The 24,937-nt window shown below is 47.6% G+C and overlaps 5 protein-coding genes across 5 annotated transcripts; 4 read left to right on the top strand and 1 right to left on the bottom strand.

Annotated features, from left to right (window-relative positions):
• The first annotated feature begins 1,751 nt into the window (after positions 1-1,751).
• Positions 1,752-6,836, top strand: sstr3 (somatostatin receptor 3). Its single transcript, XM_053851069.1, has 2 exons — positions 1,752-1,848; positions 5,032-6,836. The coding sequence occupies exon 2, from the start codon at positions 5,044-5,046 to the stop codon at positions 6,394-6,396; it is 1,353 nt and encodes a 450-aa protein (XP_053707044.1). The 5' UTR covers positions 1,752-1,848; positions 5,032-5,043; the 3' UTR covers positions 6,397-6,836.
• A 2,220-nt stretch (positions 6,837-9,056) lies between these two features.
• Positions 9,057-13,184, top strand: eif3d (eukaryotic translation initiation factor 3, subunit D). Its single transcript, XM_053851034.1, has 16 exons — positions 9,057-9,185; positions 10,238-10,363; positions 10,459-10,504; positions 10,631-10,767; positions 10,837-10,922; positions 11,055-11,127; positions 11,190-11,311; positions 11,380-11,512; positions 11,614-11,761; positions 11,832-11,962; positions 12,038-12,123; positions 12,247-12,376; positions 12,460-12,602; positions 12,682-12,874; positions 12,950-13,043; positions 13,108-13,184. Exons 2-16 carry the CDS (start codon positions 10,241-10,243, stop codon positions 13,119-13,121), a joined length of 1,659 nt encoding a protein of 552 aa, XP_053707009.1. The 5' UTR covers positions 9,057-9,185; positions 10,238-10,240; the 3' UTR covers positions 13,122-13,184.
• A 400-nt stretch (positions 13,185-13,584) lies between these two features.
• On the top strand, positions 13,585-15,069 carry LOC128750706 (serine/threonine-protein kinase pim-2-like). The gene has a single exon (XM_053851146.1). The coding sequence runs from the start codon at positions 13,616-13,618 to the stop codon at positions 14,456-14,458; it is 843 nt and encodes a 280-aa protein (XP_053707121.1). The 5' UTR covers positions 13,585-13,615; the 3' UTR covers positions 14,459-15,069.
• On the bottom strand, positions 14,992-19,983 carry rundc1 (RUN domain containing 1). The gene is made up of 5 exons (XM_053851024.1): positions 19,359-19,983; positions 17,715-17,873; positions 17,110-17,308; positions 16,954-17,046; positions 14,992-16,843 (listed from the first exon to the last, which is right to left on the bottom strand). Exons 1-5 carry the CDS (start codon positions 19,740-19,742, stop codon positions 15,981-15,983), a joined length of 1,698 nt encoding a protein of 565 aa, XP_053706999.1. The 5' UTR covers positions 19,743-19,983; the 3' UTR covers positions 14,992-15,980.
• A 532-nt stretch (positions 19,984-20,515) lies between these two features.
• ccdc47 (coiled-coil domain containing 47) lies at positions 20,516-24,928 on the top strand. The gene is made up of 13 exons (XM_053851043.1): positions 20,516-20,661; positions 21,307-21,611; positions 21,680-21,781; positions 21,868-22,042; positions 22,130-22,251; positions 22,324-22,389; positions 22,455-22,556; positions 22,672-22,782; positions 22,856-22,941; positions 23,107-23,165; positions 23,232-23,341; positions 23,410-23,577; positions 23,672-24,928. Exons 2-13 carry the CDS (start codon positions 21,315-21,317, stop codon positions 23,750-23,752), a joined length of 1,479 nt encoding a protein of 492 aa, XP_053707018.1. The 5' UTR covers positions 20,516-20,661; positions 21,307-21,314; the 3' UTR covers positions 23,753-24,928.
• Positions 24,929-24,937: the final 9 nt, after the last annotated feature.

Below are 24,937 nucleotides of genomic sequence, written 5' to 3'. Positions count from 1 at the left end.
CTGAGAATGAATTCATTAACGGCGCTCTCAAAGACAGCTGGAATGTTTCCAGTCGTCCAGGGGACAAAGGATGGGGCCAATTTGTGACAGCAGGACACCAAAGCACTGGACACAAAGACGCACTTCAAAGATGCGTGTCCGCCTCTTAGTAGCATGGAGTCGTGATGGACCAACCTTCACCAGGACACGAGACTGAAGACCGGTGCACAGTGATCGTCATGGTGACCGCCATCACTGTCAGCTCGCCTTCAGGTCTGGAGATAATAGATACAAGATGAAGCTTTGATTTGCCCCACGATGAGGATGACTCAACAACAGTCTTGCTCAGATGCTCCTCACAGAACAAGCCAAGGAAGCTGCGGTTGTGAGCTAAGCTTCTCACAAACACAACCTTCTCAGTCTGAACCTTCACTTTGTTTCATCCGTGATGATTTGCGTTGTGTACTTACAATGACTCTTCTGTTCTCAGGACCCTGCAGGCCCTGCCGCAGTTATTCTCCAGCTCCAATGTTCTCGTCTATAGATGGAGCTTGACGTTAAAGGAGCACTGGCAGCAGTGTTTGGATGACCTTGAATTTATCAGCCTGCCGCCTTTGTCTCCAAATCCTGATGAGTAAAATCAACGTGGAGTGAGATGTAAGGCGACGACAATGGATCACGCGGTCAACTATGAATGAAAGCAGTCTTGCTTTTGCTCACTGCCAAAGATCGTCTGTTAACACAAGTCAAAATGTTTTGTGTCTAATAAGGAAAATCTTAATGAAATTCATTCTTTTCATCTTTTTTCTTTTTTTTAATCACCAACCGGTCAGAGCAAAAGTATTTCAATTTCAGTCAGAAAAAAGGGTTTTTATTCTATTTAATATTTAAAACAAAAACAAAAACAATGGAGCAGCTCTATTACACAAAAGTAAAAATCTAGATGTTTTTTCCCCCAAATGATGGATAAGAGATCAATCTTATTTTTGTATTCATTAATATATATTTAAATATATTTCTGCGTTTGAAAAACATTTATCTGAAAAACATGTATTTATTAAAGCAAATTAATTGTAAAACAAATATATTTGGGAAAAAAGTAAAAGTACTTTTTAAAGTGATCAAATATTGTGCTCATTAAGAAGAAGTGATATCTGTATTTTTTTGTAGCATCTGACACACATTCGAATTAAATTAATAATATTTAAAAAATGCATAAGAGTAAATGATATACATTTAAAAAAAAAAACAAAAACAAAATACTGTTGTTTAAGTCGCAATGTAGGAAAAACCCAGCGAGTGTGAACAATGATTTGGAAGAAAACCTTAATGAAGTGCATCCGTCAATAGCAGGCGAGGCAATAAATAAGAGCCGGTGATGACGGGGAGTCTGGTGGGGGCCGTATTGATCCCGCTGGCTCTGCCTGCTGCCCCCGAGCCTCGTGGATGGTGAGCACAGCAGCTCAACAGTTCCCGTGGCGCTCATCAAAGCAGCTCGATTCCGCGTCCACAACACTCATGACACGTATATGAATAAATGACACCATTTCAGCTTTGGGATCAAAACTGAAACCGAGTCTTTTTCTGTCCATCAGAATGGAAGTGTGGAGCTTTGGAGCCATCTGCTGCGAGAGTGACGCGCGCGCGCCCGCACACACACACACGCCGGGACGCTGACACCTCCTACTTGACTCGTGTGTGAGCACGCAGAGCTGTTACCTAGATACCAGCGAGTCAGAGCCTGACTCGGCTCTTCTGTGGTCCAGCAGCATGAACGGCCGAGGATGAGCACCGGGACGCGGCAGAGCACCGGCTCCTCTCGCTGCCTTCAGTGCGCAGATCCACACGCGTGAAGAACCGCCAAAGTCCGTGAGTTTTTTGTTTTTTTTTTCTTTCGCTGATGTGGATGTTGGTGTGCTGGTGACGAGTGACAGAGTTGGAGAGTCTGCGCGGTCTGTGTTAAAATTGTGTCTCTTTGTGTGTCCGTTCTGGACCGACATGTTGAAGACAGGGACGTTACAGTGACCACACATTTCTGAAAGACCTCCACTCAAGCAATATTAATAATACTCCTTAATTACAATATATACATATGATTCAAACATAACAATGATTATTAAGTGTGGATTTGTTTTGGCGACCATGAATATGTTTTAGGATTTACATGGTCGCATTTTCATCGTTTGGTGAGTTGGTGTGGTGTCACGTGTCTTGTGAGATTTAATAATTAGTTGTGTTTGTTATGATTGTTCTTTATTGTCAATTCATTTGCTGACTCATGCTGTAAAATTTTGGGGGCGGGGGGGAGTTGATACAATGTCCCTCAAATATCAGCGGACAACGAATCCAGACAAAATCAGTATCATTGTTGGACAGATGCGTTCAGAATTCCACATGAGAAAAACGACATTTTCATCAGGGTGTGGTGGGCAGCTGGGTGGTCTTTCTGGGAGTGTCTTCACCAGTTTCACCTCAAGCTGATGACGCCATGAATGCTACCCATGTATATCAGGGCTGAAAGTTTCGCTGCCTCTCAGCCTGACGATGGGAAACAGTTCAGGACATCCTGCTCTGCAGAGTGCTACTAAAACCAAGCAGCCCCATCTTCAGCTTGTCTCTCGTCCATGAATCTCCTCCTGCTACGCCATCACTGGATGGTCCACCATTTCCCCCTTGATCGCTGAGGTTCATCTGTCACTCTGCTGCGCCATTAAACCCAGGCTGTTGTGTCTCCGAGGCTGAGGGGATCGTTGGCTCCGAAAGCTCTGAATCCTGACTGCAGAATGACTGTAGAAGTGGTTTATCTGGGACTCATTGAGGAGGAGCAGACCTCCTGCTGGGACCTCCCGCCGTCTTCACAGAGAGGAAGGAAAAGAATCTGAAATATTCATCAATGGACGCACGGAGACTCACTGATTCGTTTCTGTCACGACAACGTGATGCGTGTTAATGAGGGCGAGCCCACACGCATGCTCGAACCAGTCCGAAGAACGACCCACGGCGACCGGCCTTTGAGGAAATGTTCAGAGAAATGTGTCTGGAAATCCCGTCAACATGCCTTAGAAAGCGTCATAAAGTGCAGAGTCTCAAAAATGTATGAATGACTCAACATGAAAATGAGTCACACTGATAAGTTCTGACTCACAAAGATGAGTCAGACACGTGCTCACAGATTTACCAGTGTGTAAAACAGTCTCAAACTAATCAGACATGAAAATATAAATCAAATTCAGAGTTTCCATTTAGGTCAGTGTAGATGTATGTAGATGTAGATGTAGGCAGGCCGCAGATACCGACTCACACACACACCTGAAGCAGCAAGAAATACTCAAGCCAAAGAGTCCCGTGAAACAGACTCAAGTTGAGTAGCTGCCCAAAAAAATGACAAACAAAAAGAGATTCAAACTATTGAGTCTCAAAAGACTTGAACTGAATCGTCCCAAAGAAGGACAGTTGCTGGAGTCGACACAAACTGACTCATTCTGAATGGGTTAAGAGTCACAAAAACAGGCTTGCTGGAGCAGACTCTTGGCGAGTGAGTCATGCAGACATATGGTGACTTGTCACACAAGTCACTCAAGCTGTCCAGCGATGACTCCTTGCAGAGGCCCATTATAACCGGTTGACCCAGTGGACTTCAGCAGTGCTCATGCGCTCGCCCCTCTCTGTTCAAACTCTTGCAGTGAACGCAGTGAAGTCTGACTCAACACGTCCTGACGGAGCTGAATTACTGCGCTCAACCTTGGACATTGTTTCTCCTCCTTCTGTTCTCACACATTTGGAATAGTCTGCAGTCGACACTGTAGCTGCAGCAGGAGCCAATATTCTTCACTAATGGCACTTAATAAACCTGCCAGCTCCGCCTCCACCCCTCCCCCCCTGCTCATTTTCAATCCATTTTACCTCTGCACATTAGTCAGTTCTAGATTCAGTCTGTAACTTCCCTATTTCAACATTTCTCTGAGTGATAAAATGCTCTTGAGTTGTTTCCAAGGTATCTGAGGTGGACGGTAGGCTGAACGGCTCCTGAGTCTGTCTGAAGCTGAAGATCTCTTGAGGTGTTTTCTCATAGCACTTCAGTGTTAGAGGCGTGTTAGCCGTTCTATCAGTGCTCACATGGTTTCCTCTCAGGTTCAGTCCTGTATTCTGAAATGTGCCTTCACTCTTAAATGATTTGCAGAGATTCAGACAGGCGGAGGCTTGATCCTCAACAAGTGAGTCCACTGTGTGTTGGCCATTGTTGGTGTGAAAGGCTGAAATATTCATGAAGCAGAGTGAAAAAGTGTGTTTTTATCACGGAAATATGAGGGTTCCTGCTGCAAGAGTGATGACGGGTGAAACAACGTCGCCGTGGCACAACTGTCCAAAGTTGTTTCCCATGCATGAACACACACTCACACCCATGAGTTTCAACCGCAGGTGCGACACATTTGCAGGTCAACCACGTGCAATGATTCGGAAGTCACTCTTGTAGAAGAGCGGTTAGAAGACTGGATACAAGATTTTTGTACCTCACTGCAGATGCCAGCAATGAAGCTGCGTCACACCTCACCTCAAAATTGCCATCTACTCATCCCATCTCTTACAAAGAACATGGCTCCTCATCAAGTCAGATGATCAGATCCTCCTCACAGTTGAGCAAATCTGCAGCGGTGGAGTCGCTGCGACGACAAGCCTCCGATCTCCCCTGCAGGTGGATCATTTCCTGCCGGCGACATCTCATTTCCTCTTTGGCTCCACGGCATCATCATCATCCTCGCGGCCGTCTCTCCAGAGCGGCAGGACAACAAATATCAGCTAGTTAAAGTGATGTTTGCGCCAGTAAAATCGCTTTGTATCGCAGGTCTGGCTCGGTGATCCGGAATAAGCTGAGGTGAGATTCAAGGCCGTTGTTCATGGTTTTCCATTGTCTTCTTTCACATCATGCTTCACTTTCAGCTTTCAAAGTTTCATGGCAGTGCACCCGCCTCTTCTTCTTCAGCTACACAACGCAACAGAGGTGACTGTGTGGAGTTCTGTTTTTTCTCATCAGTCTTGCTCTTGTGTACCCAGATCTCACCGAACATGGACAACGTCCTGAATGGAGCGCATCCGTGCTGCGAGCCGTGGACCAACGCCACCAGCCCCTCACCCGACCTATTCAACGGCAGCGTCCTGAACGAGAGTCTGGTCAACTCCACCAACTCGTCTGCGTCGGACGTCCGCTCGGGCCCGGGCCTGGCAGGCGTCCTGATCCAGCTCATATACATCATTGTTTGCGTCATCGGCCTGGTGGGGAACACGCTGGTGATCCACATCGTGCTGCACTACTCCAAGATCGAGTCCGTCACCAACATCTACATCCTGAACCTGGCCATCGCAGACGAGCTCTTCATGCTGGGCCTGCCCTTCCTGGCAGTCCAGAACACGCTCCAGACGTGGCCCTTCGGCTCCTTCATGTGCCGCCTGGTTCTGACCGTGGACTCCATCAACCAGTTCACCAGCATCTTCTGCTTGACCGTGATGAGCATCGACCGCTACCTGGCCGTCGTTCACCCCATCTACTCCTCCAAGTGGCGCCGTCCTAAGGTGGCCAAAATGGTGAATGGCACGGTCTGGGCTCTGTCCTTCTTGGTGGTTCTGCCGGTGGTCATTTTTGCCAACATCCAGAAGCCCGGAGGTCACTGCAACATCGCCTGGCCGCAACCGGCGGACATCTGGAGCGCCGCGTTTATCATCTACACTTCCACTGTCGGCTTCTTCTGCCCGCTGCTCATCATCTGCCTCTGCTACTTGCTCATCGTCTTCAAGGTCCGGAGCTCGGGCAAGAAAGTCCACGCCACATCCATCAAGCACCGGAAGTCCGAGAGGAAAGTGACACGCATGGTTGTCATTGTGGTGGCGGTTTTCGTCTTGTGTTGGCTGCCGTTCTACGCGCTGAACATTGTCAACCTGCTGGTGTCGCTGCCCTCCGATTATCAGGGGCTGTGCTATTTCGTCGTCGTCCTGGGCTACGCTAACAGCTGCGCCAACCCGATCGTGTACGGATTCTTATCAGACAACTTCAAGCGAGGTTTCCGAAAAGCCCTCTGCCGTGCCACCAGGAAAGTTGGCAATCAAGAGCAGGTGGAGCGCCGGCCGCCGCAGGAGGAAGCCCAGAGAGTGCTGATGCCTCGCGAGAGTCTTCGCCGTGGAATCAGAAATGATGAAGAGGAAGAGGACGTTTCGGAAGTGACTGAGATTTACAGAATCCCAGACAACAGCAACAATGCGCTCCTGCCTAAGACGCCGCAGTCTGGGGCCTGTGCCAATGAGACGACGGAGCTCTGCTCGCCCGACACAGACCCGCAAGATCAGGGGAACGGGTCTGTGACCGTCCCCAATAAAACCCTGCCCGAGGAGAACCAGGACTCCTCACTGCACATCAGTTATCTGTGATTCATGAACTGCTGTGACGCATCCTCTCGAGTCTATTCTATTTTTGTGGGATGTATTTTACAATGTTAAAATAGAAGCAGAAAAGTGTTTTATTTTAACTAAATGAAAATCAATTGAAACACAAAATAAATGTGTAATAAATATATATGAACTATTTAATTTAATAATTTAAGAAAATATTTTGTTGACTCGTTTAATTATTAAGATATACACGATGATTGATATGACAATAATTTGTACATTATATGAATATACATAAATGGTAGCATGTTATGGTTGAATATCAAAAGTGATAAAGCTGAATAAATAAAATAAAAAAATGTTATAGATATTGGTAACATGATCAGTACTGGATGTTTAAAAAAATCAGATTAAAAAATTGTAAATAATTGATGAGCTTTAATACGTTGCTATCAGGTGACTGAGATGTTGTTTGTTGTTTGAAGATATTCTGATGTACAGTACATTAAAACTTGTTGTGGTTTGTCAAACTTTGTGTTGTTATTGTGGAGGTATGTGTGTGATTGTGTCGCACCAGAGAGTGGGTTCAGGTTGAGGTTAAGCTACTGTGAGGGTCAGATTCATTTCACTTGTGATCCATGGGAGGCTTCCTGCTCTTTGGAACCCAGTTCAATGCCGACTCCCATCTTCAAAACAACCTCACGTCCCCATATGCAGGTGGGTTTGTTCGAAATGTGACATCAGGTCTTGTTCCTCTAATGACAGGCGGGGGAGCACCTCAGGAGAATGTTGAATGTTTGAAGACGGAACAGATATTTACACACAGGCTCAAAACAAACCAAGAATCTACTGCAGCACAGACTAAATCCACTTTCCAAAAGTCCCCTCGCTTCTGCAGAGCTCGCCCACTCACGCAATTTCACACGGTGTGCAAATCCATCATTTAAGGTCCATTAAAAAAGGATTTGCCGGCTGCAACTTGATTATCCGGACCCTCTGGGGGACTGTCGGTGTGATGAGAGCGCAGATGCGGTGTTTGCTCTTCTCTCATCTTCTCCACTCACCTGTGCAGAAGCTCGGATCACGATGGTGGTGACGAAGCGTCGCCCACACACTGGTGATGGAGCCCTTCAGTTCGAGTTTGTCATGATGTGACAAAGGTCGGCCAGGCCACCTTCCAGGAGGCTCACAGACCTGTGAGGAACGTAGATTCTAGTCTCGGCCCCTGGTTCTGATTTGACCACAACAAGGAGTTCAGTGTCCAGTGGCTCTTCATTGCTGAGCATTCCAAAAAAGGTTCATTTGGGTGGAGGAGTTTCCCGCCGGGACTCAAACCTTCATCAAAGCAGAAAATGAAAACCTTGAATGACTTGAAAGTGAGGGACCAGCGGCAAGAGCGTCGACTTCCGCGACTCCTTCGCCTCAGCGTCTGCCTCATAATGAGATTTGTGCCTGTGAATACATTCCGAAAGTTTGCCGGAACATCTACAGAGAATAGAGGCTTGTGCTCCAGTCTCCTGTTCAAAGAGTCTTAATTGTGGTTAAACTACTCCCAACCACATTTCATAACTGTGGACGGAGATGGCAAGACGGACTCGCCGCTGCTGGTGTCAGGAGGAGAAGAGCTGCTGTTGGCGTTGTTGTCTGAGATTGAAATATCCCGCAGGTTGATTGATGAGTGGATCAGTGATTCATCGCATCACGAGGAACAGAGTCAGTCGCAGAGAGACTCGGGTGATTGTTAATCAGGTGTTCTGACCTTTTGCAGTGGATGAACGTCGCCGACTCTGAGTGACAGAAGAGCCGCTGCTTTGATTTGAACCAGGCTGATTTACACATCACAACGCTGCTTTGCTTCATTTCGCTGTCACTGCCAGATGCGTCTCTAAACAACCACAAACACAAGATTGGAGAAAAATAAAGAGAAACACAAGAGAAGACTTGGAGGTGAAACAGAGTCATGAGAGGCCTGCTGAAGTTGTGATATTACATGTGGTATGGTGACATCTTAGCAACACGCCTGAGCATTCTGAGCCTCTCTTGGATGAGTGTAAATACATGGCTTCCATCTGTCATCTTGTTTTTTCACTCTGGTCAAAGCTGTTGTTTATTCTCATCCGACGTGTCTCATTCTTCTTCAATTCTCCCCAATTGTCTTGATTCTCACAGACACTTTAATTGCACAAACGTTTTTTCAATGTTATTTCTGTTGAATATTAGTTGAATCATTTTCCTTACTTTGGTTTTGGTGGTGCAAATAAAACCTAGGTTAAGAGCATTTTGGTCACGTAGAGCGGAGTGACTGGGTAGAAAGTGCCGGGCTGAATAGGAGACAAGGTCCTGTTGTGCGCAACAGGAGGACGTGAAAAGAAAAAACGTCAATTTGGAGGACGCGTTCGGATGAGGAAAGAGAGGACGATCATTTAACGCCACCTGGTGGTTGGTCAATACCGGCAACAGCATGGACTGGACTACAGTCTGCATTTATTGATGCACGTCAATATCTATCTTCACTGATATTTTACATTTTCTATACATTTAAATTTGCCAAAATTAAGTTCCCTGTTAAAAAAAAACACAGTGTAAACGAAGACAAGCCAGCTACCATGGAAACAAGAGCGTCGTGGAAAATGAAACCCGAGCCGCAGAGTTCACGTCTATTGTTTTACGACCGAAACTCGTTACGACACTTAGGAGGAGTCAGCCCTTTACGGCAACTACGCGCTTCCTTTCACGCCGGCGCTCAGTCGGGGCTCCAGCTCTCTTGGACCAGTTCGAATAAAGTGGCCTGCGTCGGGAAACGTATTATTCGGTGATAGATTAAAGAGGTATGTACCGGTGGCCACAAACCATCTGCTTCCATGCTGTTGTTCAAGAATCCAGATGGTATTTTTTAACGTAGTAAGCGAAGGTTAGCTTGTTAGCTTAGCATTACAGGCGAGGCCACCTGGCTTCTCACCGGCCTTAGCATTAGCAGTGGTGATCAACTGGGCCAACAAAACACCTTTTAACCTGTAACTTGTTTGTTTTGTGCTCGGTTTCTTCACTTTTTTATCGTGTTAATGATACCATCGAATCTTTTCAGTGCCCACCCCTCCATTTATTACTGAAATGTGCCAGCTGTTGTGTGGAGAATCCCATTGTTATCGACGACTCGTCATGCATTTGCTGAACGTAACCAAATTATCGTCTTCATGTGTTATGGGAGTTTGGTTTTAACACGTAGAGTAGGTTTTCTGTGTCCTCTAAATGTTTTAATTCTTCGGATGCCCTCATAGTCTTTGATCATCAAATTGAGAAAGTTGATAGTCATTTTAATACTCACAAATTAAATAATCATACAGTGGGAATGCATGTGCTTATGTTGAATAAACAAATACATTTGATCAGAGAAGTTTTTATTGAGTGGTTGAATTTGCATAAAATAGTCTCCCTCTTTTGTTGGTTATGTATAATGCACTCTTCTTTCTCATTCACCAATGCTTTTGAATGTGTTGACAAACTGCTGTGATATTACAGTCATTATTCGTCAAAAGTTTTGCCATTGTAAAGAATTGAATGGGATTTGATCATTTCTGGTATTAACACCGGTAAACTAGAGTCACTTGGCTTTTGCTTTAAACAGAGATAAATGGTTCAAGTTTACTGTTTCAAGCTCTACTGTAATTGATTATGATGTGCAAATGATCAGGATTTATTGTGGTAATTCTGTGAGTTCCGGGTTCTGTGATGACTAGCCCACTGCGCAATCTTGACAGTGCATCTGATGTGATGCTTCACTGGAGAGAAGAGTGCTGATGTTTGTCTGAGACCCTGAACAACAGAGTTTAACATGTCACCGGGTAGACAAGCGCTTGGACTAACAGAGGTTCTGTCTCAGGTCATGGCCAAGTTTCACGCGCCTGTGATCCAGGACAACCCGTCTGGATGGGGTCCTTGTGCGGTACCGGAAAAGTTCAAGGACATGCCGTACCAGCCATTCAGCAAAGGAGATCGTCTGGGGAAGGTTGGATTTCATTTGTTAACTATAGTATTTGTGTGATTATCCTCTTATTTCAAGTGCATTGTAAATTTGTCTGAATTATCTCTGTGTGTTTGCAGGTTGCTGACTGGACCGGAGCTACGTACCAGGACAAGAGATACACAAGTGAGTGGCTGTTCCAATCCCAATATTGCAACAGTTGACATGACGTGACATCACATTTTACACACATTACCAGGCATTATTGTTATGTGTTTGTGAATAATTATAAACAAACATCTGCTTCCACAGACAAATATTCCTCTCAGTTTGGAGGAGGGAGTCAGTACGCGTACTTCCATGAGGAGGATGAGACGAGCTTCCAGCTGGTGGACACAGCCAAGACCCAGAAGACGGCTTACCAGAGAAACCGCATGAGATTTGCTCAGGTATGACGGTTCAGCCGTGATAGCTGAAGCGCTGGCTGTTGGTTGACCCCGGATGTCTTGTTTCAAAAGCGGAATCTGCGCCGAGACAAGGATCGCCGGAACCTGACCCAGTTCAGCATGCAGACGCTGCCTAAGAGTGCAAAGCAGAAGGAGAGGCGAGTCAAAAATCAGAGCACAGTTGGTTCACACTGCTTAATTGTTTTCCACAAAGCTTTCATTTTGTCGATATGAAAATCGGTCAAGTGTTTATTTCACGTGTCAGTGGTCATCTCTGCTGTTGTCTCCAGAGATCGGATGAGGCTTCAGAAGAAGTTTCAGAAGCAGTTTGGCGTCCGACAGAAGTGGGACCAGAAGTCTCAGGTAACATTTGAGAAGATGTTGGAGTCTGATGTGGAGGCCAGTCATGATTTGTGTCGACCCAGGCTCAGCTGAAGCCCAGAGACTCCTCTGTGGAGGTGAGGAGCGACTGGGAAGTGAAGGAGGAGATGGACTTCCCTCGACTCATGAAGATGAGATACATGGAGGTGGCTGACCCGGTAGACATGTGAGTCAAACAGAAGTCCCTCCATCTCCCTGAGTCTTTGTCATGATGAACTCTGTCCTCCTTTCCAGTGAGTGCTGTGGAGCTCTGGAGTACTATGACAAAGCATTTGACCGCATCACCACTCGCAATGAGAAGCAGCTGAAGAGCATCAAGAGGATCTTCCACACCGTGACCACCACCGATGACCCGGTCATCCGCAAGGTAAGGAGGGTTGACCACAGTCACGTGTTTTTTTTCATCTGGAGTTGGGTGAGGGTGTGACGGTCACAGCCCAACTTGGACTGATGTTCTCCTCCCTGCAGCTTGCGAAGACTCAGGGCAACGTGTTTGCCACTGATGCCATTTTGGCCACCTTGATGTGCTGCACACGCTCGGTCAACTCTTGGGACATCATCGTGCAGCGAGTGGGCAACAAGCTCTTCTTCGACAAGAGAGACAACTCTGACTTTGGTGAGATCATCTGACGCCGGCCACTGATTCTGAGCCATGGTTCTGTGTTTTAAAACTTTGAATCGTTTAGACCTGCTGACCGTGAGTGAGACGGCCAACGAGCCACCGCAGGACGAGGGAAACTCCTTCAACTCCCCGAGGAACTTGGCCATGGAGGCAACGTACATCAACCACAACTTCAGCCAGCAGTGTTTACGCATGGTGAGGGCATTGTTGTGCCCCAAATTTGCTCGGGCATGGAGAGCATTCTTCTCACCTGCTTTTCTTTGATACCAGGGTGGAGACCGCTACAAGTTCCCCACCTCAAACCCATTTGTGGAGGAGGACATGGACAAGAGTGAAGTGGCTTCTGTTGCTTACAGGTAGGACGACAGTTCCCACTTCTTCTTGAGCTTGACCTCAACTGTTATGCAAGATTTAAATTCACTGGTCACTGATGCAGTCGCTTGGTCACTCACCGGACCCATGTGATCTGCTTTCTTCAGGTACCGTCACTGGAAGCTCGGCGAAGATATTGATCTGATCGTCCGCTGTGAGCATGACGGGGTGATGACTGGAGCCAACGGAGAAGTCTCCTTCATTAATGTCAAGACTCTCAATGAGTGGGACTCCAGGGTAAGGGGCTGTTGTAGTGCAGGCAGGCTGTCTTTCATCGCCTTCCTTCCACTTGATGTCAACAAGCTGGTCTCTCTCGTCAGTATTGCAACGGCGTGGACTGGCGTCAGAAGCTGGATTCTCAGAGAGGAGCCGTCCTGGCCACGGAGCTGAAGAACAACAGCTACAAACTGGCCCGGTGGACCTGCTGCGCCATGCTGGCTGGATCTGAGTACCTTAAACTGGGGTGAGGCATCGACAGGGAGGAGTAGCGTTTGATCTCCGCCACAAGTCAGAACCTAACAAACTTTATATTTTCCTCACAGGTACGTTTCTCGCTACCACGTCAAGGACTCTGCTCGCCACGTCATCCTGGGCACTCAGCAGTTCAAACCCAACGAGTTCGCCAGCCAGATCAACCTGAGCATGGAGAACGCCTGGGGCATCCTGCGCTGCGTCATCGACATCTGCCGCAAACTGGATGAGGGCAAGTACCTGATCCTCAAGGACCCCAACAAGGTGAGACTCGGAGGCTCTCGGTCAAGGAAGTAGACAACGTGGTGCTGATGGTCCACATTCTCTTTTGACCCACAGCAAGTGATCAGAGTGTACAGCCTGCCGGATGGAACCTTCAGCTCCGATGAAGAGGACGACGAGGAGGAGGATGAGGAAGATGAGGAGGAAGAAGGTGAGAATGTGTGACAGTCTGAAGTCAAGAGCTGGAACTGACTGAGGTGTCTTCTACTTTCTAGATGAAGAGAACTGAAGAGACCAAAATGATGTGCAACACAAATCTATGTCAAAGGTTTAATAAAGAGAAGATTGGCCACACTGTCTTGTCATTGTGTCGGCCACCACTTTGGTTGTTGACCTTCTCCTAGTAAGCGTGGTCTCAGGGGTTTTCGTAAGCAAGTTCCTTGTGTGTCATGGAGACTTACGGTTGCTTAGCGTTGTGGGAGAAGTGGTGGCGAACCAACAATGTGTTTGAAAGGAGCTGCTTGGTTTGGCTTCGTTGTGTTGCCTCCCTCTCGTGTTGTCCAGCGGAGACCCAAGGAGTCGATGGAAGTGGCTGGGGAAAGGGATGCTTGGATATCCCTGCGACCCTGCACAAGATAATCCTTTGAAGACTTCTGAATCTGCGTGTTAAAAGCTGCGGTCCTTTGAAGTGGCCCATCACAGGATATAAAAGGATGTTAAGTTTGGCCACGACAAGATCTGAAGAACTTGAAGGTGAAGGTGTTCTTGCCATTTGGAATCTGAATGGGTGCTCTTTTGTCCCGGCGTCACAGAAACAGCCTGAGGCACAAGAAGGAAAGGTTTGAGGGTAAATACTGCCAGCTGGAGCTGTTGAAGGAGGGAACTCGATCCTCCGTTTACGCTGGCTACAAACGCGCCAACAAGACTGCGGTTGCCATCAAACGTCTGCCTAATTTCATCCACTTCCGAAACACCAAAGTGAAGCACGAGGAGGTGAACGTGCTGCAGCGGCTCTCCAGTGGAAGACGAAGGACACCGGGGAGGAATCTGTTTCTCTCTCTTCTGGATTACTACGACCTCGGTGATGAGCTCATCCTGGTTCTGGAAAGCCCTGTTCCCTCTGTGAATCTGCGGGATTACATCGTGGGGAGGGGGGCTCTGCCCGAAGATGAGGCCAAACTCCTCTTCATGCAGCTTGTGCAGGTGGCGCTGTCGCTCCAGATGAAAGGCATCTGCCACCGGAACATCAACAGCGACAACATCTTGATCGACACTAGCACAGCTGACGTATGTCTGAGGTTGATCGGCTTTGGTTCGGCCTGCTTCACCGGTGTGACCAACAAACACGCAAACTACCAAGGCACTCCGGCCTATATCCCCCCTGAGGTCTTCCACTGTGGCATCTACCAACCCGGCCAGATCACTGTCTGGCAGATGGGTGTGGTTCTGTATGAGATGATCCACGGTGACATGACATTTGAGACCTTAAGGTTCCTGAACAAGCAACTGAAAATAGACGACCGTTTGTCTTCGGGCTGTAAGGATGTATTACACAAGTGTCTTGCTGAGGAACCAGAAGAGCGTCTCACACTGGATCAACTCAACTTCCACTCCTGGATGGCATGAATTCAAGAGGTTTACATCTATTATCTTGCTGTCTGTTGACCTGGAGGTTCTTTATCCTGCTTGTCCGGTCCCAATTCTAGACGCTGAAGTGGACTCACCAGCGATTTAACTTAACTATGGGCCCGATAACTGCATAGATTTAGGAAATGGCTTTTGGCGTTAAACTTCCAGAGAGGCGTCTGATTGGCTCTTTCAAATACATCTCTGGAATGGACTGACCAAGACCCATGTCTAGTCAAATCTAGTAGGGTTCTGGGAAAGACGGGTGAGAGAGTGCCCCGTGAATTCGCTTGATGAGGAAGTGGTTTTGCTGAAACATAAAATCCCATACAACAGTCAATACGTCCTTCTTAGTTTGTTCATGCAACGCTGACAATGAACTACGGGGGAGATTTTACGTTGCCTATCCTTGAGTGAAGTCATCAAACAGGACAATCCTTATGTAGCCATTAGCTCATGGGTTGAACTGGAACAGGCAAGTGAGGGATGAAAGACTTGTTGTTCAGACAGCAGGACTGAGACGTACAACGTACTGAGGGCAGCACTTTATTCATCCGCAGTCGCACACCTTTTAAATAAGTGTTTTGTCGAGATTAAATACAAAATAAATATGTTTTACACGTTTCAGTGTCGCTACAGTATCACACTCACAAAAACTAAAACATCCAATAAATAAAGTATCTTTCAGGATCAAACTTGGAAGAACCACACAGTAATTCATTCTAAGCTTCAAGTGAAGAAACACAGATAGAGAAACCAAGATTCCTTGGATCGATCAAACTGATCTGGAGTCCCGATTTGGCTTCAAATATGCATCTGAATAACTGAAACTTAAAATAAATCAATTGAGGGGCCGCTGTCTGGTCAAATGAGCATTTTATGGTGAGAGGAGACACCTGCATCGATGTTCCTACTCCCACCTTTGGTCATCGACCGAAGGCACAGTCTTCTCTGGACATCCAGATGAGGCTCAGAGTAGAACCACTGCTCCTTTTGGAGAAGACTTGGGATCTCCTACCTCAGAGGTAGAAGATGGATGGGAGTTGATGTTTGCAGCTGCCGTCTCATGTCTGAACTGGAGGAACAAACTTAGATCAAACAGCATCTTTGGTGTCCTTTGCGAGGAGTCATAGCTCTGGTTTAGTTTCACGTTCAGTCCTACCAAAACATTTCGGTCTGAGGGCTTTAAAAGAGACACATGGACATAGCGAGGTTAAAACAGTCACTGAGCTCAAAAGCCTTTTTACATTCAGTGAGTACGATTCATGCAGGTCAGAGGTCACTTAGAGGAGGAGCCACAGTAAAATCTGAGCACAGGATCAGCAGCAGGTCACACGCACTCAAGTCTTTAGACACTCCTGAAACAGGGCGGCCTGCTTGCTGCGCCTCAGAGGTCCTGTCAGGGAGCAAGTCTTTCAAATGCTACAGAGGAAACCAGAAGTGTTCCCGTGGGTCACTGCAGAGTAGCAGTCTGTTCAGACGCCCCCTCCTGGCGGAAAGCAGTTACTGTCAGTGTTTTCTTCTAGAAAGCATCCTTGATGTTCTTGAGCTGTCGCACGGCCAAGTCCACTGGCAGGTTGAATTTGAGGTGGCTGATGCGGCCCAGGATCCGCAGGGCTCCTTCGAACCCGGTCTGTGCCATGTAGCTCCAGGCATGATAGTGTGGGTGGATGAGCGAGCCAGACTTACAGATCAGGTTGAGCCACGACACCAGACGCTGCTCGTTCAGCGCCATGCACACCAGCGCTTTGAACTCAGTGTCCGGCCCGCGCTTGTACCGCCCGTGCTCCTTCAGGACGGTGTGGACCGCCCACAGCAGAGACTGCTTGGGCGTGACTGTCACTCTGCCTCCCCCTACAGGTAGGCTGAAGGACTGCGAGAGCTGGCGTGCGGGGGATTCCACGAAAGCCTTTCCGTTTTTCGAATGGTAGTATCTGACGAAGAGTTCCCAGGGGTGGAGGGTCTGCGGGGCGGGCCGGTGGGGGAGCAGGCAGGAGATGGGTGCCAGGACCAGACTCATGGTCTGCGATGGCGAGAAGAGCCCGTGAGAGAGGAGGTCTTTGAGAGCCAGAGCCAGATCCTTCCTCACGGCTGCCGTCAGCTCGTCTCGCGGCCCCAGCGCGTGGTTGCTGGTGTAGTTGACCACGTGTTCGAAAGATGGCTGCCGGCGAGAGCCCAGGACCCGGACCTTGTCCACGGCCTCCTCCAGCCGCTGCAGCAGCGGGCCGTAGTCACGGGACATCGTGTCCTGAGGCCACATATTTGGAGGAACCTGACCGACCGAGCAGCCGAACTGACTCACAGCGAAGATCTGAAGCACGGCCAGCGCCTTCTGAATCAGCTGCAGGCCCGTCTCACGCATCTTGTGGGCCTGTTCCGGGTTCACTGCAGGAGGAGGAGAGAGGAGTCACTCGTGGTTCTGAGACTCAAATAGTGACTGAATACAATCCATGAACAAAAAATGAGAGCAGTGAGACTGATCAGGTGGTACTGACCCGCCTTGACTCCAGTTGTCCTGCTGCTTGACCCAGAGGCTTGAGGCTGCTGACGCTGAGTTCCATCCGACAAGAGTGGGTTCCCCACCTCATCTGCAAGACAAAGAAAGGTCAGAGACTAACTCAGAGGATGGAGAGAGACAGGCCAGACAGAACCTTGGATGAAGTTGATGAACATCTCCAGGTCTCTGATCTGGGTCTTCAGCTGCTCCACCAGCTGCTCTTTGACCCGGGCCGGGTTCACGATCTGTGCTATGGCGGCATCCACTCGGTGCCGCAGCTCCTCTGGGGTTAAGTTCCCGATGTCCTCGTTCAGGTTCACATCCAGCTTTTTGATGAGCTCGTCAATAATCACCTGGAGGAGCGAGGGACAATGTTTTACATCTCAGCCAGTTCCTCAAACGTCAGCTCGACGTGAGCTCCACATGGGGTTCATAACGTCTGGTTTCAGGAACGTTTTGTTTCCCCCAGCTTTGTTCCATTTCCCTCTTAACTGACAGACTTCCCAGTTTAGCCTGCAGCTCTCTGGTGTGTTGACGTCCGGAAGACCTGTTCCACCTGCTGAGTGTGTGTGTGTGTGGGCGCTGGGGGGACGCGGCATACTCACTATCCTTTTGCTGGTCCCCACGAGTCCAAACCTCAATTTCAGGATGAAAACTTCAAAATAACCGGGTCATTATACTGTGATTAGGTTTAAGTTTGGTTAGGCTTCCCCACAGGGATAGCAATACAAACGTGTGTGTGTGTGCGCGCTCTCGCACCTTCTGCCGCTCCAGAACCACTGACTGTGGCAGCGAGTCATAGCTCCCCTCCTGGTAGGCGAAACGCTCCAAGTCATCCAGCTGTGTCTTCAGCTGGAAGATCAGGTCCTTCTGCTTCTCCCGCTGAGCCTCCAGCAGCTCGCGCTTCTCTCGCTCGCTCTGGCAGGAAACAGATCAGGCGTCAAGTTTTCTATCTAACATATATTTACTTCTCATGCTCAACATTAGAATCGCCTCACGGAATGAGTAGTGCATCCACTCACAATGCTTTCATTCATCCATCCACCACAGAGACGCAGCTTACGCAACAACACAACAGAGGACCACCTGTCGACACACACCGCGACACAAACTCACCAAGTCCGTCTGCAGGAGAAGCATGAGCCAAGGGAGGAGAAGAGAAGATCAGTGTGTTTGGATGTGATCCAGCAGCTATTTTTAGATGTTCACTTTCGCTTTTAGATCACTTGTGTGACATAATTCTGTGCTTCTCCAGTTTTGTCGTGTGTGTTGTGAGACGGTCGCGTCTTTTGTGCTACTGTTGTGAGACTTGTGAGATTGTCGTGGATTGTTTTGGTTGTTTTCACACAGAAATTGAGTACAAGACGCACCAGGAAGTGAAGGAGCTGCAGCGGGCTGAGCACACAGCGGCTTCATTAAACAGATAAGTGATCGGCGTCACTTCACCTGCAGCACTGTGACTCACCCACTCAAACAAAAACCTAATTTTCCAGATGAGATAAGAGAGGACGCAGTGGCGCAGCTGCAGGGCGTGTTACAAGCGCCGGGCCTGTCGAATGCGTGTGACAACCAGAGAAGATCTGAGCTGACACCATCTTCTCTGGGGCAGAGCTTCACTTGCTTTGTTGACTGTCAATAGATGTAACCATTGCAGCTCACGGCAACACCAGTCAGCCACAACATTATGACCACCAGCAGTTGTGGTGAGCAGCTCAGTCGGTTACTATGACGACAACCAGACCGCAAACATTACTCTTCAGTGCTGTGACTCATGGCAGCCATATTTGAGTTTTAAACAGGGTCATGACACAGAGGCGGAGCAGAGGTGACATCATTATTTCAAGGCATCGCCTGAGTGACGTCGTAACTTCTCTCTCTCATCTTGCCCTGGTTGTCGTTGCTTGGAGGCTGAAAGTGAGCGCAACTCCATTGACATGACTCATAAAGTGGAGCTCAGTGACGCTTGCACTTTGTCACTCCATGGAGGGACAGTTAAATGAAGGTAGTTGACATGTTAGGTCAGGTAATGTAAACAATGTGAGTTGGAGAAACAGCTTTCTTCGCTTGGGTGTAAGAACATGTCAGTACACACCAATATTGCACTACTATATCTGTAATCCGCATGCATTATATCAAGATATTTAACAAATAAATGCTTGGAAATGGATTAAGGCATCCGTAATTTGCCTTCTCTTCTCAGCTCCCACAATAGACAGCTTGTCATCGGAGGGTCTAACTTTGCAACAGCAAACCAGATGTAATGTATACATTATTGCAGGTTTTCTCAGTGATATTGACTTATGAATCGCATCGCCAGACCCCAGCCCAACAACCTCAACCCAGCACGTGACAGTTGGGGGTGTGATAGGATGTTAAAAAAAAAAAGAATTTGTCACGTCTCACCGAGTTCTCCAGCTGGGCGTCTGGGGCCCTGCAGCCCACAACATGCGGGCATCCACGGAAAGCGAACTCCTCCAGCTCCGCCAGCATCGTCTCCTTCTCGTCGCTCTGGGCGTGAACGATCTGCTTCAGTCGGAATTGCACCTGGGCGAAGTGCGAGGTGAGGGCGAGGAGAGAAGAGTTCAACAAGTCCTGCTCCTCCTCCAGCTTCTTCAGCCGACCCGCCATGTCCTCCTCTCCGGACGACGACGAGCCTCGGAGTGGCAGCTGCCCGTCGCTGTCGCGCTCCTCCTCGGGGTTGGCCACAGCACCGACCGGTGCCCACCGTTCTCCGGCGCTGGCGAACACAGCCTCGCTGTCCGAGGCGGACATCTCGTCGGTGGACATGACGAAGTTGCGATCCTTGGTTTGGCGACGATGAATATAAAAATCCAGGACGGTTTCAGGCGTTTAATGAGTTCGTGTTCGTCGACAGCAGCAGGGATGAGGCAGGTGCACCGCCATCTTGGGAAGGATGATTCATACGTCACGACGAGCCGCGTCAACGTCATGTAAACACAAGCTACGACCGGAAGTAATGTGAAACGCTCATCTCAATACCGAAACACGTATCCTCTTTAAAGTGCCGAATGTATTGGGAATAAACGTGTCTTAATCAATGTCAACACGTGTGTGAGCCACCATGTCATTTCCTGTGACGCTCTCTTCCTCGTTTGGCCCAGAACGTGTTGTTCTTCGGAGGATATTTCAATGTTGGACTTAAACTGAAAAAGCGTGAATTCGACCAAGCTTGACATGTTTTTTTCCCCTCATTCCTTTTAATTGCAAGAATTATATATAAAGTCATGAACATGCCCATTACGATGTGAAATCACTGTACAGATACATGGATGGACGATATTAGTATGAGAAACATACATGAAAATGACAATAATGATTGAAAAAAAAACAAAAAACAAATAATAAATAAATAGATAAAACAAGATGTAAAATAAATTTAGATTTACGGACGTGGAACTTGACGGAGATTATAATTAAATTAATGATATAATAAGATGAAGGTAAATGTTCTTGCATTCTTCCAGTAGTAGTCCCACATTAGTCGTCACCAAGCTTCACATGTTGTGGGAACCAGGCAGATCCAAATGACGTATGCATCGTCACTGGTCACAAGTCACGCGTGTTCTCGCGTTAGCAGTAGATCTCGCCTCACCTCGCCTGGGCTCCGTGTCGCTGCTGCCCGTGTGACACCGTTTCGGCGACCTTAGCTGAAGCCTCGTATCGTTCTCTGTCAGTCTCCCCACAGGTGAGTGTTGTAGCCTTGACTTGTTTGAAGCAACACCAGTTTCGTTTGTGGGAAAGTTGAGAAACGGCAGTTGTTGACGTGCTGTGCATGCTAATTAGCCACCGCTAGCATGACAAACCAGGGCTGCCGGGGGGGATGGTCGTGTTGGGGGTTTAATCTCACCTATGTCAGCATTAGTTTAAACCCCAAAGCTCCGAGTGAGAGTCGAGTCGAGCTGGTCATTGCGGAAAATGTTCTGTCACGATCTAAAGTTGCTTGTATTTACGTCTTAAGCAACGTCTACATCTGCGTCAAGTTTGTGTATATATATATATATATATATATATATATATATATATATATATATATATATCACTCACGTCTGTTACAATGTGTGTTAAACAATTTGTTAGCCCAGTGGAAAGAGATTACCCTACTAGGTCAAAATGACAATTTAAGTCTTATCAGCCGAGTCCACTACTGGATCCTCAATACTCCCTCTTATCAGCAAGATGGGGACTTCACCCGGTATCACTTAAGGAGGAGGCATGGGCGCTTCAATTAAAATCCTGTCTGCTGCAGTTACATTCGTAGCTGCTAGTGATTTGTGGCAATTGTTTTTTGTGTTTTGTCAATGTCTTGATGGGAAAATTCACTCACCCTCAGGTGCAGCCATGCGCAGTCTGCATCTACTCCTGGTTCCCACTTTACTGCTCCTCCTGGCCCTGCCTGCCTCAAGGGGGCGCTACAACGACGACTTTGACGATGGCGAGGACATCGCTGAGTTTGACGACAATGACTTTGCCGAGTTTGAGGACATGGCTGATGATGTGGTGACTGAGTCGGAGACTGAACCTCCACCACGTGCTGCTGCTTCCTCTCAGCCCGAGGAAGACGAGGACGAGGATGAAGATGAAGCCACGGTGGAGCTGGAGGACGGTCAGGATGGCTTCGATGACTCAGACACTCAGGTTCGCCTCCTGCTTTGTTTGATGTGAGGAAGCCATGACTGAAAACTGAACCGCTCTGTTTCTGACAGGATCAAGACATGTACAGCAAATACGACCAGGAAGAGTTTGAAGGGATTGGGGACATGGAGAAGACAACCCACTCCATGAAAGACCCCCTCATTATCCACACAGTAAATATGACTATTTCTTTGATGCCGTTTCATAATCATATATATTCAACAGCAAGAGCTTAAATTCACAAGGTTTCGTCTTTCAGGTTCCTGCACATCTGCAGAACAGCTGGGAGAGCTACTACATGGAGATCCTCATGGTGACTGGGCTGCTGGCATACATCATGAACTACATCATCGGCAAGAACAAGAACAGTCGCCTGGCTCACGCCTGGTTCAACTCTCACAGAGAGCTGCTGGAGAGCAACTTCGCCCTCGTCGGTGAGTTTGTCCTCCACTGCCAAGACCAGGTGATCGCGATTTGATTATTTAATGGAGTGTTTTGGATTCCCTTTACCCTCTTTGAAGGCGATGATGGCACCAGCAAGGAAGCGGTGAGCACCGGGAAGCTGAACCAGGAGAACGAGCACATCTACAACCTGTGGTGTTCTGGACGCGTCTGCTGTGAAGGCATGCTGATCCAGCTGAAGGTCTGAGTGCTGCTGAGTCTCTGTGGTGGTGTTGTATATCACTGTTGGGAAAGCTTTATTTGGCTCTTGCAGTTCCTGAAGAGGCAGGATCTGCTCAACGTGCTGGCCAGGATGATGAGGCCCATCTGTGACCAAGTGGTACGATCATTTTGTTGCTGTTCATCTGTGATGCGATCTTCGCCTGACCTGGTTTGTGTTCCCAGCAAATCAAAGTCACTCTCAATGATGAAGACATGGACACATTTGTGTTTGCGCTGGGCACCAAGAAAGCGATGGCTCGTCTTCAGAAAGAGATGCAGGACTTGGTAAACTTGCACAACCGCCGCTCTCCTGCACCACTGACACACACCAATCTGGGGGTGTGTGCACCTCCATTGAGGACCACCTTTATAGAGTAAATGAGTCATCCTGTCTTTTCAGAGTGAGTTCTGCGGGGATAAGCCGAAGTCCGGAACCAAGTTTGGCCTCCCGGACTCTCTGGCTATCCTGAGTGAGATGGGCGAGGTCACAGACGGGGTGATGGACAATAAGGTGAAGACCTCAGCCAAACACAGGTGACAAACAAGTCTCTTGTTTTGATCCAAGTTGTATTGTCTACTCACAGATGGTTCACTACATCACCAACCACGCCGACAAGATCGAGTCCATCCATTTCTCGGACCAATTTTCTGGTCCAAAAGTTATGCAAGAGTGAGTTGACAAATGGTTTATATTTTGTTCTTCTATTGTCAGTTTGTGTCTAGTTTGAGCGCGTTTTATTAGTGTTATTAAACCGAAATGTTGTTCAAGAGTGAGAGTGGGTGTTGAGGTGGACCATGCCGCTGTCTGCACCCAACACAGCTGTTGTTGTTTCAGGGAGGGTCAGCCGCTGAAGCTGCCCGAGACGAAGAAGACGCTGCTGTTTACATTTAATGGTGAGTTTCAACTCTGTCCGGCTGGTCGGTGTCCTGGATGATCGATAGCATGTTGTGTGTGTGCAGTGCCTGGGATGGGCAACACTTCCCCCAAAGACATGGACTCTCTGCTTCCCCTTATGAACATGGTCATCTACAGCATCGACAAGGTCAAGAAGCTGCGTCTCAACAGAGAGGTGAGCCTGACCCCCAGGTCTTCTCAGTGTTGATGATTTCAGCTTCATGGTTCAATCGTGTGTTTCAGGGAAAACAGAAGGCCGACAGGAACCGAGCCCGCGTAGAGGAGAACTTCCTGAAGCAGACTCACGCTCAACGCCAGGAGGCTGCACAAACTCGCCGGGAGGAGAAGAAGAGGGCTGAGAAGGAGAGAATCATGAATGAGGAGGACCCGGAGAGGCAGCGGCGCCTTGAGGTCTGTTCAGTTGTGATGTCATCATGCAGCAGCCGAATGAAGCTTGTGGGGACTGAAACAAATGTGTCTGTGCTGCACTTGTCTCGTCTCGCAGGAAGCTGCTCAGCGTCGTGAGCAGAAGAAGATGGAGAAGAAGCAGATGAAGATGAAGCAGATCAAAGTGAAAGCCATGTGAAGCGTTGCTTTGCCGCTGAGATGCAGTGCTGCTCAGTTTTTTTCTCAAAGACTCTGAGAATGTCTCCATTACGTTTTAAAATCTCCCTTCACGCTACGAATCAACATTTATGCAGCAGAGGAAATGCTCCAAAGGCTGTGAACCATTTTATAGTAAAAGATTAGGTTCTTTAGTATTAATATAATCTTTTAATTTATATGACAATTACTGCTGGCTTTTTTCTCATGACTGAGTTGATAATAAAATGCACTGACGAGTGTGTGTGTGTGTGTGTGTGTGTGTGTGTGTGTGTGTGTGTGTGTGTGTGTGTGTGTGTGTGTGTGTGTGTGTGTGTGTGTGTGTGTGTGTGTGTGTGTGTGTGTGTGTGTGTGTGTGTGTGTGTGTGTGTGTGTGTGTGTGTGTGTGTGTGTGTGTGTGTGTGTGTGTGTGTGTGTGTGTGTGTGGGAGGAGGTTGTTGCTACACTTGTTTTCAGCTCACTTAACAAACACAATTGAATGGTAGAACACAAGCTTGCACGTTCACATTTCGTTGATGACACGCAAGCACACATTTGTACAGTCAAATGCAAAACCCTTAAGCTCTTCACCCTGACACAAGGCACATACGCTTACGTACATATTAGCACATGAATAGAAACACTTCATGCAAATATAAATAAAATGACTCAACAAACTGCACACATTGATGCACACATCTGCAACGCTGGCACATTAATAAAGCACATAATGTTGACCTTTATTAAAAAAAAAACAGCGATTCAAACCCTTCATGAACATTTAGTCCAATAAAACATGAACCCATCATTCAGTAAAGAGAGAAGTCATTGAGAATCTGTGTCGACTTGCATCTGTTCATATCATGACTAAATTAGTCAGAATTAATTATAAATATAATGAGTCATTACATAGTTTCCCTTGGGATTAATAAAGTTTTTCTGATTCTAAACTGAAAGCAGGACGGACACTCACCACTAAATTTAACTTTCAGATTGCATCAGCGCCTTCTGTTGACTGGAGTTTCATTAGCATGGGACAACAAACTGATTTATATATTGTATATTTCGATCACTTATTCACTGTCACCTGCATCCAACGTGATTTAAATCAATCGGCAATCTTAACACCTTATATTGTACTCTCCAGCAAATAAGAACATTTTTTTCTCACTACCCATGACACACCGTT

The sequence above is a fragment of the Synchiropus splendidus genome, chromosome 19 (genome assembly GCF_027744825.2).
Source record: "Synchiropus splendidus isolate RoL2022-P1 chromosome 19, RoL_Sspl_1.0, whole genome shotgun sequence".
NCBI classification, from domain to species: Eukaryota; Metazoa; Chordata; class Actinopteri; order Syngnathiformes; family Callionymidae; genus Synchiropus; species Synchiropus splendidus.
This window is presented reverse-complemented; position numbering and strand designations above follow the sequence as displayed.